The sequence below is a fragment of the Anguilla anguilla genome, chromosome 9, assembly GCF_013347855.1.
Source record: "Anguilla anguilla isolate fAngAng1 chromosome 9, fAngAng1.pri, whole genome shotgun sequence".
Taxonomy (NCBI): domain Eukaryota; kingdom Metazoa; phylum Chordata; class Actinopteri; order Anguilliformes; family Anguillidae; genus Anguilla; species Anguilla anguilla.
Genome location: NC_049209.1, coordinates 18719022 through 18733408, shown reverse-complemented (window position 1 = coordinate 18733408; position 14387 = coordinate 18719022). Strand labels below are relative to the sequence as shown.

The 14387-nt window shown below is 42.8% G+C and overlaps 1 protein-coding gene across 1 annotated transcript in view; it reads right to left on the bottom strand.

Annotated features, from left to right (window-relative positions):
* LOC118236224 (unconventional myosin-VIIa-like) overlaps positions 1-14387 on the bottom strand; it is a 35516-nt gene that overhangs the window by 9599 nt on the left and 11530 nt on the right. The window contains exons 12-31 of the mRNA XM_035434419.1: positions 12384-12503; positions 11983-12125; positions 11273-11483; positions 10779-10914; positions 10293-10399; positions 8389-8526; positions 8003-8161; positions 7528-7620; positions 6842-6936; positions 6550-6634; positions 5628-5846; positions 4795-5112; positions 4388-4591; positions 4072-4236; positions 3297-3386; positions 2913-3040; positions 2392-2518; positions 1818-1937; positions 1425-1598; positions 450-677 (exon numbers count right to left, since the gene is read on the bottom strand). Of these exons, the coding sequence (XP_035290310.1) occupies positions 450-677; positions 1425-1598; positions 1818-1937; positions 2392-2518; positions 2913-3040; positions 3297-3386; positions 4072-4236; positions 4388-4591; positions 4795-5112; positions 5628-5846; positions 6550-6634; positions 6842-6936; positions 7528-7620; positions 8003-8161; positions 8389-8526; positions 10293-10399; positions 10779-10914; positions 11273-11483; positions 11983-12125; positions 12384-12503 (3060 nt within the window). The remainder of the gene's footprint in view (positions 1-449; positions 678-1424; positions 1599-1817; positions 1938-2391; positions 2519-2912; positions 3041-3296; positions 3387-4071; positions 4237-4387; positions 4592-4794; positions 5113-5627; positions 5847-6549; positions 6635-6841; positions 6937-7527; positions 7621-8002; positions 8162-8388; positions 8527-10292; positions 10400-10778; positions 10915-11272; positions 11484-11982; positions 12126-12383; positions 12504-14387) is intronic.

The window sequence follows — 14387 nt, the reverse complement described above, 5'->3', positions numbered from 1 at the left end:
GGAGCAGAGGCACAGAGTACAACACAGAGACTCAAGGGGAGAGAAAAAAGTGCACACTGCACAGGGATATAACATAAATTGAGAAAAGAACATATTATCACAGAACTGTTAACCCAGGTTCATGCCCAACTAATATATACTCCAGTAGTGTTTTCTCAATATTACTGAAATAGCTACAATCTGGATTTTCACCCAGGTAACATTTAACAATGTAATATCAACATATCAATCTGATTGAACTCAAACATTGCATCATACTTTATATTGTGTAGCCAACACTTCATACCCAACACTTGCTCACAGCTTTATACCCAGGTAATGAAAAGTATTCTCTTAATGTGATTATCCCAGCTATAACTGCAGATCTAGAAATGGGTTATGGCATTGCAATGTTTCAGGACAGGGGTAGCACCCCTCTCCCCAGTAGAGCCCCCAAGGTGTCACCTCACCCGGTCACAGCGGTACTCCCCAAATTTGACCCCGCGGATGGTCTGCTGGTAGATCAGGTTGGTGGCCACACTGTCCTCAGTTGGGTTGTGCCAGGGGGTAAAGATCTCCTTGCGGAAAAACAGCCTCCAGGGGGCGTTGCGCTCCTGCGCGCCCTGCTCCTTGGCATACTGCTCGCACTGGGACACCGCGTCCATCACATGGTCGTTCCCGCTGCCCAAAGAGGACACCTATGTGGAGTGGAAAGGACAGAACAGCCCTAAGCAGAGGGGTGGGAACGCAAAAACCTATGGCAGCGGCACTTAAATTGTGAATTAAAAGTGCCCACTGGAAGCCCATGGGGAAGGTTACAATGTAATGGAAAGTGCATTAGTAATATTATTATTAACTATTGATATAAATTAGTAAGAAAAATTGCTTTGCTCAAACAAGCAGGTACACCCTTCCCATTGATAAGTTTGTAGTACTGTAAGTTTGTGTTCATTATCTATTTCAATTTCTGCTATTGTTTACATTTGAAAGTTCAGGTGGTCCAGTGCGATCAATCAAAATGGTAGCGGTACGGGCAGCTTTGCAAAGTGGCACAGAGACATGAACCATCTAACAGAGGCAAGCAGACTGCATTAGGAGAAATGTGCATGTTGTCGGTTTATTATTAAACTGCACTAGGTGTGAAAAAAATAGCATGATTAGTGTTCTATACAGGCGGCAATGAGCAAGCAATAAATGCTATGGCTACTTGTACTCAGCAGTATGCAGCCATGTGTTTAGATTAATCTGGCCTTCCTAAGGCAGATTGTTCAGAACATTGTGCTACATAGTCGTTTTATGCACTCCACTGAAATTTTCATAATTGGTCTGTAGAAATAAAGGTTTTAAGAACCACAGGTCTGTAGGACTGCATGGTTGGTCGGTTGTGCAGTGTGGTACAATGGTCAGAACATTCAGGCTACAGTGGGGCAGAATGGTGCTTCTACCTTGTCAAACAGGGCAATGTAGATAGAGAAGCCAAATCGGTCTCTCAAGTTGATCTTTTCGGCGAGGGCGTTGCACAGCTCATGGGCTGTGGTGGCTGAGTCCGTCAGCAGGGTCTTGGTTGTGCCGTCCATGAAGGTCACTGGTAGCATGATGGGCTTTTTGGACTTTGTTGCCTGGGGAAGTGGATGATGACAGCATGCTTAAAGCACCCAGTTTCTCCATTCTGTCACCACACCAGAAGGTCCATTTGCTTGACTTTACAGTCAATTCCTAAACTGATAGAACTCACAGAGTCAAATAGATGGAGACCCGATGTGAAATTATAACAAGATTGAAAGTGGACTGAGATAAATGAGACCAGCACAGAGTGACGGGTGGAGGGATGGGTGCACCTGAAGTTCCAACCAGGAGGGAGGCTGTGTCCGTGTCCCATTCATGAAGGTCCTTATCAATCTCTCCTCGCAGAAGGGGGCATAGCCAGGGGGACCTCCATTGATGAAGTTGCGCAAATACTGTCGGGTCAAGGAGAGAGAAATTTCACTGCTTAATGAAACATCATTAACACATGAGGGCTATCTAATTCTCAGGTTTAAATGCTTCACTGGTCCTGAGATTTTCTGGCTGTCTCAAACTCAAATACAAAACATTTCAAACAAAGCCCAGAAATAACATTCTTTCATTTTATTTCCATAATCTAAGGGCCTTTGCTTAATTCTTTAGAAGAACAACAAAGAAGGTGGAGGACAAAAAGCATATTTGAGAAATTTCTTCAGTGGTTATTCATTGGTTTCCTACACCTCTTCCACTGCATAGAATATTCATTTGTTGACAAATTAATTTAGTTTTTCTTTGGTGTTAGAATGTCAAAACAGAAAGGAACCATCGGAGGTGTATTACATACATGATACACAAGTATAAGCACTAAGATGAAGATCTTTCTAGGATATAAACCAGGTCTGGTCTTACTCTGACAAATTTTTCAGTGGGAGCAAAGCAGCCCACACAGAGGGAGATGAGGATCCAGCCCCGGGTGTTGCTGGTCCTTGATGAGTTCTGTGACAGCTGCTTACATATCTGACAGTAGATCTCATCTCTGTGGAAAGACACAGAGAGGAACCAGCAATAACACAAAAAAACACCATAGACATATATAAGCAGTCTACTCTAGATTCTCTGGTACTGGGGTATATATGGTATTCAGAGAGAGAGAAAGAGAACCATTGCTTAGCTATGTTTACAACAAGGACATTTCATACATAGACATTTCAAATATACATTTAAAGTATATTTAAAAAAAGGATGGAATTGCAATTGTAAAGATATGTGTGATGTCTCAGGAGATCTATGGTTGGAGAATGGGAAAGAGAAAGATGTACACACAATTTTAAGGAACAGTATAATGAGGTCTTCTCACAGGAAAACATCAACTGCTTTGCTTAGTGTGTGGGATTTCTGTGGCAGGTGCTGTCAGAGATTTTGTCCCCTACCTGAGGGCTGGGCGTAGGATGCCGTTGCCTATGATGAAGTGCAGCTTTTCCAGGTTAGAGGTGGGGCGGTCCTCCAGCATACTGTTCACCTGTACGGTGTATTCGCCATCACTCAGACGCTTGGCCACCTGGGAGCAATCAACAGACTTTGCTTGGTTCTTATCCATGTTCAGTACACCCAGTATATGGAAATACCAAAACTGAAAATGTAATTGCTAATACTTTATTCAGAAAATAGTACTTTAAAATGAAACCCTGGAAGAGTTGCAAGGCAGATGTCATCCAGCTCTTTATCTATTATCAAAGTTGTCCACAAGAGGGCCGCTGTTGGAGGGGTGTTGTCCTGAGCAGTAGATGTGTGGCGGTTCACCCCCACATACTCACCTCCTCTGTGATTTTAGACTTTTTCTTGAGTGTGAGGGACACAAGCTTGTGGCGAACACTGTTCCTCTTCTGACTTTCATTGTGAGTGCTCTGTGTGGGAGACAACATTGGTCAGTTAAGTCACCCAGAATGCTGCATTATAGTGGTTTTGTTCTGTTACAGTTGTTTTGTTACAGTTCTGGCTAATGAAAGGCAGTCATCTTTATATGGAGGTCTGTTCATGGGAAAACTACGCTTCTATACCCTCTTCCATCTTGCTGAGATATGCCTCCTAGTGCCTCTGGTTAACCCCTACCAGGGGTACCAACTGATACAGTTTACCTGAAGCAACTCCAGTTTTTAACCCTGTGCTACGGTGTTATGAGGTCATAGAATCTACAGTTTTCTTAATTGGATTTCAAAAACATATTTTCTCCCAGTTATCCAGCAATACAATGACAGTGTTTCACTTAGTCATCCAATGATACCCGAAATAGGCGAGACTAGCCTCGAAAGCAAGAGTTCAGTAACAGGAATGAGCGGTCTTTTCTGACTTCAGCAAATAGAACTGAAGTAGGATTTCTAAGTTTTATGCACATTACGAGTAAGCTAACGTTACTGCAGGTACAGTATTTCCATTAAGTATGGTGGGTTAAGCAAAATAAATGAACACACTAAAATGTTAAAACTTGGCAGATATGCCAATGTCATTCCTGAAAACAGATCTATTGCCGGGTCCTCAAACCTCTCTCTTTTTCCCATCCAGGACCCCAGCCCCCAACATTTGTCTCCTCACCTCCTCCTCTTCCAGGTCCTTTTGGTAGGTTCGCTTGCTCAGGGTCTCATAGATCTTGGTCATGACCGGAATATTCTCACTGCCGTCGCTGATGACCATCTGATACTTGGGCTCTGGGAGATCTCCCATGAACCTCAGAATCGTGATCCAGACGGCAAGGGCAGCCTGGGGAGGGGGAAGGAGCCAGAATGTGTGGAGCAGAGGTTAGGGATTCTGAAGAGCAGTGTTTAGTGCTTGCCTTCAAGCTGAAATGAATATGAAACTGATGCAGTGCTGTGCAGATATGGAAGGCAGCCCAGATCACAGGAAAACCCACCAGCTGATCTCCCTCGTCCTCATGGAAGAGCAGTGGCTGCTTGAGCGGGCGTCGGATGTAGGTGTGTGTGGTGGTGCCCTGGAAGTAGGTGGCAGCAAACTTGGCAAACTTGTACTCTGAAATGTCCTCTTCCTCATCATCTGGGAGTGGAAGGGACTCTTCCAGGTCTTCATCTTCCAGGGCCATTCTGGCTTGTTCCAAATCCTGTCCCACAGACACACACATACACACACATGCCATGACATGTGACATACAAATCATATGCAAATGAAAAATGTTATATAGCCAGTAAAGCCATGGTAGGTAAAATGAGGATATATAGGCATAACCTGAGACACAAATAGGTTTGAAAGTCAAATCCAAGTGACCCATTAGCCACATGCTAATTATCCATCTTTTCATGTTACCTCAAAGCCATCCGGGGCCTGTCCCTCATGGCCAGGGAAGGAGTTGGTAGAGCCCAGGAAGCCAAACATCTTGTCCACCATGTCTGAGTCATTGACAGGCTCCTGCTTGGCCTTCTCTACTTCCTCCATCATCTCCTTCTTCCTTCGTGCGTCCTCCTGCTCTCTCCTCTTGCGCTCCGCTTCCTCCTGGGCCAGCTCTGCCAGACGCTCCTGGTGTTTCCTTTCTGCCTCTGCTTTGGCTCTCCTGGCTGTCATCAGGTTCAAGAGCTTCTCCTCCTCTGCCATCCGCAACCTCTCTGCTTCCAGGCGACGCTGGTACTGCACAGAGACAGAAAGGGGGGCTTCACTGCTTTCATCTCTCACCTTGAACACACAAGCTTTCAGGTAGAAGGTTAAATATGAAGACTTAAAAATAACCTTTCAATAGTCACTGGGGTGTATACACTGTATAACTCTGTATAGTCTAACACTGTATTGTCTCCAAATTATTATTAATAACATTATAAATGCGTAAAAATAAATTCCCAACTCTCACCATCAACAGAAGGAAGACTGACATGGTAAGGCGAATGGCATTCTTGGAAATCATCTAACAAGTACAATCATCTAATCATGTAATGAGCGCTCACATGGGATAGCTGACAATAAATGGCATAAACTGATTTGAATATCCAGCTAGTAACCCTGGGTTGTACAGTATTCAGCAAGGATACCATGGTCTTCTTTGTGCTCTGCACTCAGCAGCGTCGCTAGCCAGTTTTAAGATGGCACTATATGTCACTGAATATTTTATAATAATTTTACACATTGTCACTTAATATTCTATTATGTACCTCAATCTTTAGCTGCTTGCACAGCCTGCGTGTGATCATTCCACGGACATAGGCCTGAATGGTGACGACAGCCCACAACTGGCGTTGGAAGACCTGCCTCACCAGAAACCCCCGACAACACGCTTGAAGGTGGGTGACATGGTACCGAGCTGACCGGTAGGTTCTGCACAGCTTACGGGATCTGAAAAGAGCCTGTAGCCGCAAAAAGCCAATCTGCATCTGTACAGACAGACAGACAGACACGCGTGCACACACACACACACACACACACACACAGGCAATGGCACATAGTTAGAACAGAGAGCTGAGACAGTACCACAGGATTTACTGTGCTGCTTTGTATAAAACTCTTTTGTCCAACTCCCATATAGTAGATGACAATTCTTTCAATTACATGCCTCAAAGACTTCATTAATCTGTCTGGGAAAAGACATATGATTAGATCAGGTTAAATAGAGCTGATTCAATAAGATTTCTTTGGTACAAAATTCCTTTGTGGGATTGACAATGGATAGATGTTTTATTGCACATATGTTTTATTCTTTTAATTCATCTTTTTACCATGTTGGCAAAGCCAGTTCAGCCTGTAGAAATGACAGATTAAATTGAATTAACAAACAAAGGAGGACAAACAAGCACAGAGCTTCCAATTAAATGACAAGAAAATTTTTTTTTGCAGCACAATCTCGTCTGCATTTGTGGGTGGACATCAGAACTCATTGTGATGTCATGTACTACAAACTGGTTGTAGGCAATGCAATGGAAATTGAATAGTTCTGTACAGCCATCACTAGTGAAGGGTTAAGGTATTCTATTGTGGGATAGTCGTATCAATAACTAAAAAGACAATAATAAATGGTAAGGTAGATGATGCTAGTGTAGCTCACAGACTGCTGAGGAAACCAGAAAAAGTGAAACTTACTGCACTGTAGTTCTTTCGACAGTAGTACCCTCTCCACATTTTCTGGATCAAAATCACAGATTTTTTCATCTTCAGAAAATGAGTTCTGTAAGGAAAATCATATTCAAGGTTAGGACTGAGTTTTTTTAGAATCATAGGTTGTGTTTGCGGTGATGGATAGGTTAAGGTTAATCAATCAAAATGAGCCATATTATTATTAGCAAATTCTTTACCAACTACTGCCAGGGGTGTATCCCCCAGATAGCCATGGTCCTAGAGCCCCCCCCCCCCGCCATTCTCTTGCTTCTCTCACCTTTCTTTGAAACACCTCACTGCCTTTTGAATGAGAATGACCTTGTCAGTGATGGCCTTGTCCCGCTCAATCTCCAGCATCATGTCATGGTGATCCTGAGAGGATTGCAGTAAGATATTTAATTACGTAAAGCCGGTTCCCGTCACACCATGATTCTTCTGAACCTTCCAACAATGCATTACATACAGTATAATTGAGGTATTCTGTAATTGCAGAAAACGGACCCAGGTTCATCTTATTTCAATAATTCACAAGAATTTTGTGTAAAAAGTGTAATCTGATCCAGAGGCCACTTCCTGTTTGGAAGTGTGTCTGTTGCTCTCTGCCCTTGTGGTAAGGGGTTTCCTGTGCCATGTGTCATGGACAGTTAATGACCCAGTAACAAGGACTACCGTGTATTAATTGTTAAAAAGTGCAAGGCAAGACATATAATGCACAAGTACTGTAAATCTCCAAATAAATAGACAAAAAGCAAAAAACGCAAACAAAAAACTACAGCTACCTGACCTCAGTCTGGTATACAGCAGTGCCTTCAGACCAAGCAGTCCTATAGGCTGTGGAAACCAACTAATCCATGTTTCACCGTATACAGGTAGCACACCTTTATGCCTTGGCCTTCAGATGCTCATCTGGCTGTTGATTTGGAAATTCAATGATTAAGCAGTATAGTAGACAAAAAGAGGCACCTTGAGGAAGATCTTAGTCTTCCCAATCTGCCAGTCACCTTCTCTCCCCAGGACACCCTCAGCAATGCACTGACATGTCCCATGCAAATCCTCCTGTGAAACATCACAATTTTATGCAGGGATGAGTGTACAATATCCAACATGTTCTCCTGTTCAACTACAGGTCAGTACACCAGGGGTACTGTATGTCAGAGGACCCTAATATGACTGCAGACCATTTCTGAGAATGACCATTACCCCATAACCGCAGATATACAACGTGTACATGCAATCATTTTAACATTATCATTATATGGAGCCATGACACGATACATAAACATTAAATATTTGGCTTTCTTCTTTTTTAGTATGCAATTAAGTTTGCCAAGTAAGCTTATGATGGAAGAGCAATTTTTTGGGATATGTGGATTTTCATCCAACTCTCAGGTGCAAGAGTGCATGTATGGCATGAATGCACTACTCAGAGCTCACTCACCTGTTTGTGGGCAGGTTTGACACCAGGCACAAGTACGCGGTAGCGGTCCACAAACTCTGTGAAGGTATGGCGTATGGGATATCCAGCTCGGCGGATACGGATGGTCTCCATCATGCCAGAATAGCGCAGCTGCCTGACACACAGCTCTCTGTCAAATAGCTGCAGGGATGGAAACAAGGTTATGGACAACATTGTCCCATTGCCACAACATTATGGTAACTTCATAAGCTTGGACTCGGCTGTGTAGCAGATGTTCCTCCACCAGGGGTGTTCCCTATATGACATTTTTTGTAGACAAAATGACAGTTCCCCCTTTCAAACCCAATCCGCCACCATGATCCTGCCCATTAAGGGACCGTCGTGGCAGCAGGTTGCCGGCGACTCACCATGGGCTTCTTGAACTCGTTGGGTTTGATGCAGCGCACAAAGAAGGGCTGGCACGCGCCGAGCGTCCTCATCAGCAGCTCCAGGGAGCGCTTGAACTGGCTGCTGAGCGTTGGAGAACGCTTCCTCGTCTCCACGCCCTGCGCTCACACAACAGAGATGACCTCAGGAGAAGGGGAAGCTGGGAAGGGGAGGGGTGGGGGATCCGCCCAGAATGCCTGCCGGTCTGATTACTTTTTCCACCTCCGCTCTCTTTCTCTTTCCCATGACTCTGTTCTCTCTTTCATGGCCTTTTCCTTTCCTCATTTCCAGGGTTTCCCTTTACCTTCCTCTCAGTCCCTCCCTTTCTCATTGTCGTTGACTCCCTCACTACCATACAGGAATCTTAAACATGGACATTATAAGTGGCATAAGTGCTTTTCACTGAGCATTCAAAGGGTAGACTTTCTCCTCCCTGAATATCAAAACTGCTGGGGAAAAGCTTAGAGCAGTTTCCAAAGGCAACTTTTCTGAGGGAGAAAGAGGGTACAGTCACTAAATTATTTCCACAAATCTCTGTGGTTTTCATGACTAACGTTTGCCCAGAAAATATTTCGGCTCCAATTACTGTTATGGCCATAATATTTCAAAGACACAAATGCAGTAGAGTATGGAATTTTCGTAAGCTAAAGGAGAATAAATTACATTAGCAGAATATCAGGGCTATAATGAACAGTGCTTCAAGTCCAGACTTTAACAGTGTGCTTACCACAGGGTGACCTTACTGAAAACCTGGAGGGGGAGGGGGGAGGGGGTGGGGGTGGGGGTGTCACAGGTGAAAATAAAGGAAGGGCCTCAGCTCTTAATGTAAACACACAAAACATAGGACTGATCTGTCTCTATGAGAGACCTCCACTCAAGTTCAGCAAATTTTGCATTTCAACCATTTTGTAAACAATGATCTCATTGGGAGAATAAATGAAAATATGTTCACTTTTACATGGTCACTAGTTCTGCATGTTTTTCTCCACGTATTAATACTGGAGGCACTCATGAATTCCAACATTAAAATAAAACCAAAAAAACAAAATTGACATTGTACAGTCATGATTTTGCTAGGTCGGGTGTAGGCTACTCTGTGTGAATACCACGGCTCGCTGCTTCATTCCACTACTGCTTACCCTCCCACCTCTCCTTCCGCTATTTTTCTGGGTGAAACCCTGTTTTAGCTTATTATATCAACTATCATGTCATTTGGACAATAAAACTCAAGTAAATACGTTTTCTCTACCATTCATTCCTCAATGCTGAGGTTTTCTTGGGTTTGAGCACTGCAGCAAAAATGGTTTACATTCTACTGAGATGGGAAATGTAGTCATTTTTTGGGGGATGTGGCGGAGAAACCATGGACTGGAGTCTGACAGCGCCTACACATTCCACACCTGGGGTCCTATCCTTAACCAGTATCCAACTTTTACATGCAGTGGTATCTGTTATGAGATTGTGAATGGATATGATGACCCTGGATCAGTAGGGCTGGAAAACACTTGAAGCAAGGTGAGGTGAGGGGAGGTTGTGCTACAGGCGCCTCACAGGGTAGGGGAGGATTCATGGTGCTGGACCAACATGGTAATTGGGAGTAGCAAATAATGCTAACTGGGGGGTATTTTACCTTGGGCGGAGGGGTGGCAGGTTGAAGATAGCCACACAGAAACTGAGGTCAGATTTTACACAGAGAAACAGGAGAAAGAGCCAATGTTAAGAGCCATGATGAGTCAGACAATTAAAGACCAAATAATTGCATCGATGTTAAATGAGAGGCTTATTTATTTTCAAGTTGATTGTCCTTTGGGCATGTTTTGACCAGGTCACCCAATAGATCACAGAACGATTTCCTGACAAAATCACTACGGTAATGGAACGTTACCATGGCAACATCGGCCTGGAAGATCTGCTTGATGAACTTGTTCTTGGAGGAATGAACCAGCTGGATGATGTCACCATGGAGGCTGTCCCTGTTCTTCTCCAGAAAGCCTAAATATAATTAAGGGTGTAATTACCTTAATTCATTTACAAGGTGAAAAATTATAGGGGCTATCCAATATCTCAGTATTTTTTTAACCAGAATGTAATCAGCTATTTGTTCATTTGTAATTGTAGGTCTGCCCCAATATGGCCACATCTTCCCATACAGCACAGATTAGCTTGTGCTCTGAGTCTCATCCTGCAAGCTTATATTCTCTCCTTTGTTCAAAGCTGAGCTGTGCAGCCACTGTGCTGTACTGCTCCTCAGATGCTGTAGGCACAGGCAGACTGCATGCCTCTGATCCACTAGAGAAGCTGCTTTTACACGATAAAACATATTAATGAAAAAAAGTATTATTATACAATAAAGCAAGACATCACTCTGTACCTTTGGTCTCATAGTGCACCACCCCGGCAAAGTGCTGGATACCAAATTTAGTCTCGTAGTTGTTCTTTGGGGGGATGTAGTTTGAGTTCAGTTTGTGCTGAGAGTTCAGCTTATAGAGCATTGTGGCTTCTGTCCCCTGGAAGCACACGTTAGGCACAATTTTTTATACAATTGAATGAAGAAACACTTCCGAACTCCACCATCCTAAGTCCACTAGTGGCTTTAGAACGAAGCATATGCATATAACAGAATAAGGAAATGTGAATTATTCAAGTTATTTGCAAAAATCATACGTTCTTAGGGAAACTATTTACAATGTTAACATAAATTTGTAGTATGTGTGTAGAAGACTCAGATTCCTTCCTTGAATCAGAGTATTTGTCCCTCTCTCTCTTGATGAGGGCTATCCTTACCACCTCTCCAACTGGAGTGAATACCTCTAGGCTGTAAATCATAAACAATAATGGGCTCTGGATTAACTCTTTGAGTGGCACCTTAGGGAATTTGCTCTCTTCATCAATGAGGGAGATGATGTTCATTGGCTTGATGGCGATCATGTCGAGGGCATCCTGGTTGTCAGTGAACTCGATGTGTTGCCAGTTGATGTTCTCCAAATTGTACTCCTCCTGTTCCAGCTTGAACACATGCCGCACAAAGAACTGCTGCAGGTTCTCATTTGCAAAGTTGATGCACAGCTGCTCAAAACTGTAGGCAATAAGTAAAAGACAAATCGCATAAACAATAAACAAATCGAATAAACAATAAACAAACAAATCATCAGTTAGATGATGCCAGATGGGCAGGTCAAATCACCTGCAGGAAGCTTTAAGTCATTCATGTAAAGAACTTTTAAAGTGTTCACTTGATTGGAAATACAGTAAAATATTGTATGAACTATTGTGTCAAAGTTTCATCTTCATCAAGTCCAGTTAATCAATTATATAATTGCTCATGTGGAAAGCATTGTATATATGTACTGAATATATTTTCTGATAAGTACAGTGTTAAACAGCAGAAGATGGACAACTGCAGGGGGAAACGGTTAAGGCCAGAACTTATATAACTTGACATGAATACAGTAGGTAAAAGTGATACACTGGATTGTGAAAACTCCATAGAACACTTGTTGGACAGATCAGAAGACGGTCACATGCTGTGGGACCCTACAAGGCACAAAACACCTATAGATTTACTTTAGGCTCACCTATTGATAGTGAAGTTCTCAAACCCAAAGATGTCCAGGAGGCCAATGGATTTCCTGACCGATTGGGTCTCACTGGCGGGTGGCTTGTAGATGGCAGCATTGATCTTGTCCACAATCCATACAAACAACCTTCCGTAAATTCCCTGGAAAGTAAGAAAACATAGTCTTTTCTGCTCTGTGCTTTGCTACTGTGTACTTGTGAGCATAGCACACGATTATTTGTTTTGTTCATAAACAAACACACATGCTCTAGACCTACAGTAGGAGCCGTGAGTGTAGTTCTTGAACATATTCATTTGGAAGTGATCATTTCTGATTATTGATTTGTTGACTAAATTCAGGAACTGACATCAGCAGCCACACCTTTCCTTTGATGGGGAAAACAGGGTGGAGGGGCTGACCTTTACAAAGGCATCCCGGACGTCCAGTGCCTGGTCCATGCTGAGAGGAGTGGAGACAGACTCTCCCCGGGTGATGAGGGTGCGCGTAGTCAAACAGTCCATCATGTCTCTAGGTTTCACCTTCACAGAACATGGACACACCTTTTAGTTATTTTTTTATAGTCCCTTCATCAGGGCTGCCCTGACGAAAGAAGCTTGCTTCTGAAAAGTTTTTATTGAAATGTATTATTATTTATGTATTTATTTATTTATTGATTTATTTTTTGTTTAAGCAGACTTTCAAAAGGTTTCACAACTAAACAAGATTTCTTGTTCTAATACAAGATGGCTCTCAACCAATAGCTGGCTCCTTTATGGTGCAATCTGTCTTCTTTAATACTGTGGGTAATTGCATTCAATCTGCAAAAAAGCAGGGATAAAGAAAATGAAAAGTGCAAACTAATGTCCGCCACAAGTGGGCCCTGTGCATCCATTGTACGTCCAGGACTCTATCCAACCTCCCGATTAGCTTGCAGAGAAGACTTGCGTCCCATCAAAATGAACTCCTCCCTCTGCTTCTTTGTTTCACAGTGTACTGAACTCATGCTGTGACAATGGATGTCTTTCACCAGTGCTTATCACTGTTCTGACAATCTTGTCTCCCCTTAACGATGGCCATTATCTCTACACTGCCCAGACACTCGACAAATGCACCTAGGAGCCATTGCTTGAACCATCACTTTTAATGAGAACACTGCCTATCACACAGAACAGCCATTAAAACCAACCCCTGATTGGAGGCAGACAACTTTAAACAGTCAAGGACGTAGGGGACAGGAAGAGACTACACAGAATAAAGATCAATTGAGGGTCTTGATCATCGGACGGTTTGGGGATGGGGGGTGGAAAAATTCTTGCTGGTCATTACTTTGCAAGGAGGTGATAATTAGCCTTACATATGATGTGTATAACCCCTCTTCATTAGCCAATCCCCTGGAGCCACTTCACAATTGATCTTCAGATTTTATGCAGTGTGAAGAGCATGTGACCGAATTCAAAGTCACTTTGCACAATGTCATCCTCTCGCTGCACATATGTATGTCAATATCAACACATGCAAGGCATAACAATTTACAAAAGACATCTATATTTGGACATACAAATGCAGACATACAGGTTTAGGCAATGAGCAGAGTTGATGACGGCACATTGTTATAGTCACAACCAATAGTAGCACTTGATGCATAACAACATAAAGCTTGGTGCCATAACAGGTGCCAGAGGAAAACAGAGAATGTAGTATTATTATGAAGCAGATGGGATAAGGGATATAGTTTTTGATTTATCATAGGTAAACCCAAATGCTCAGAGCTCAGCATTAGGTAAGCCATGGTGCTGCTTACATTGGAGTCGGTGGCAAAATATAGAGAGCAACTCCACAGTTCTGATTGCAGTGGGGAGCTCATTCCACCTCTGGGGGCCAAGACAGACAATAAAATTCAAAACAACTCAAAATTTGGGTTGTAATTTTATGCAACCACCTAGTGCCATGTGATAAAGAAGGCTTTAAATAAGAATGAATGCCACAAGGCTGTGAACATATCAAAAGGATTGAAGCAGGATAATGATTTTCAGTTTAGGTGCTGTACATACAAACTCCAACTAGAGGCATGAAGAACTGAAGAAAATAGTCACACAACTGCCCTCGTTCTGGGGGTGGAACACTGGCCGTTACCCAAAAAACTGGTTTGTAATTAGAAACATATTTTTCTTTCCATGCAGTCATACTGCTTAGCTCTGGATAACTGGCAACTCTTTTTTATAGGATTGTCTGCAATGCATGCCATTATGGTGAAAATCAAGAAAAAAAGCCATATTTTATGTGCCATTTTATGCTTTGAGAAAAAAATTTTCACTGTAAATTTCTACCTTCTGAATTTTCCTCTTCCTCCATTTTTACTGTTTTTACAAGGTCACCCTGGCAATTTCCACTCAGCCCTATCACAGTCTAAATGGCCTCTAGCT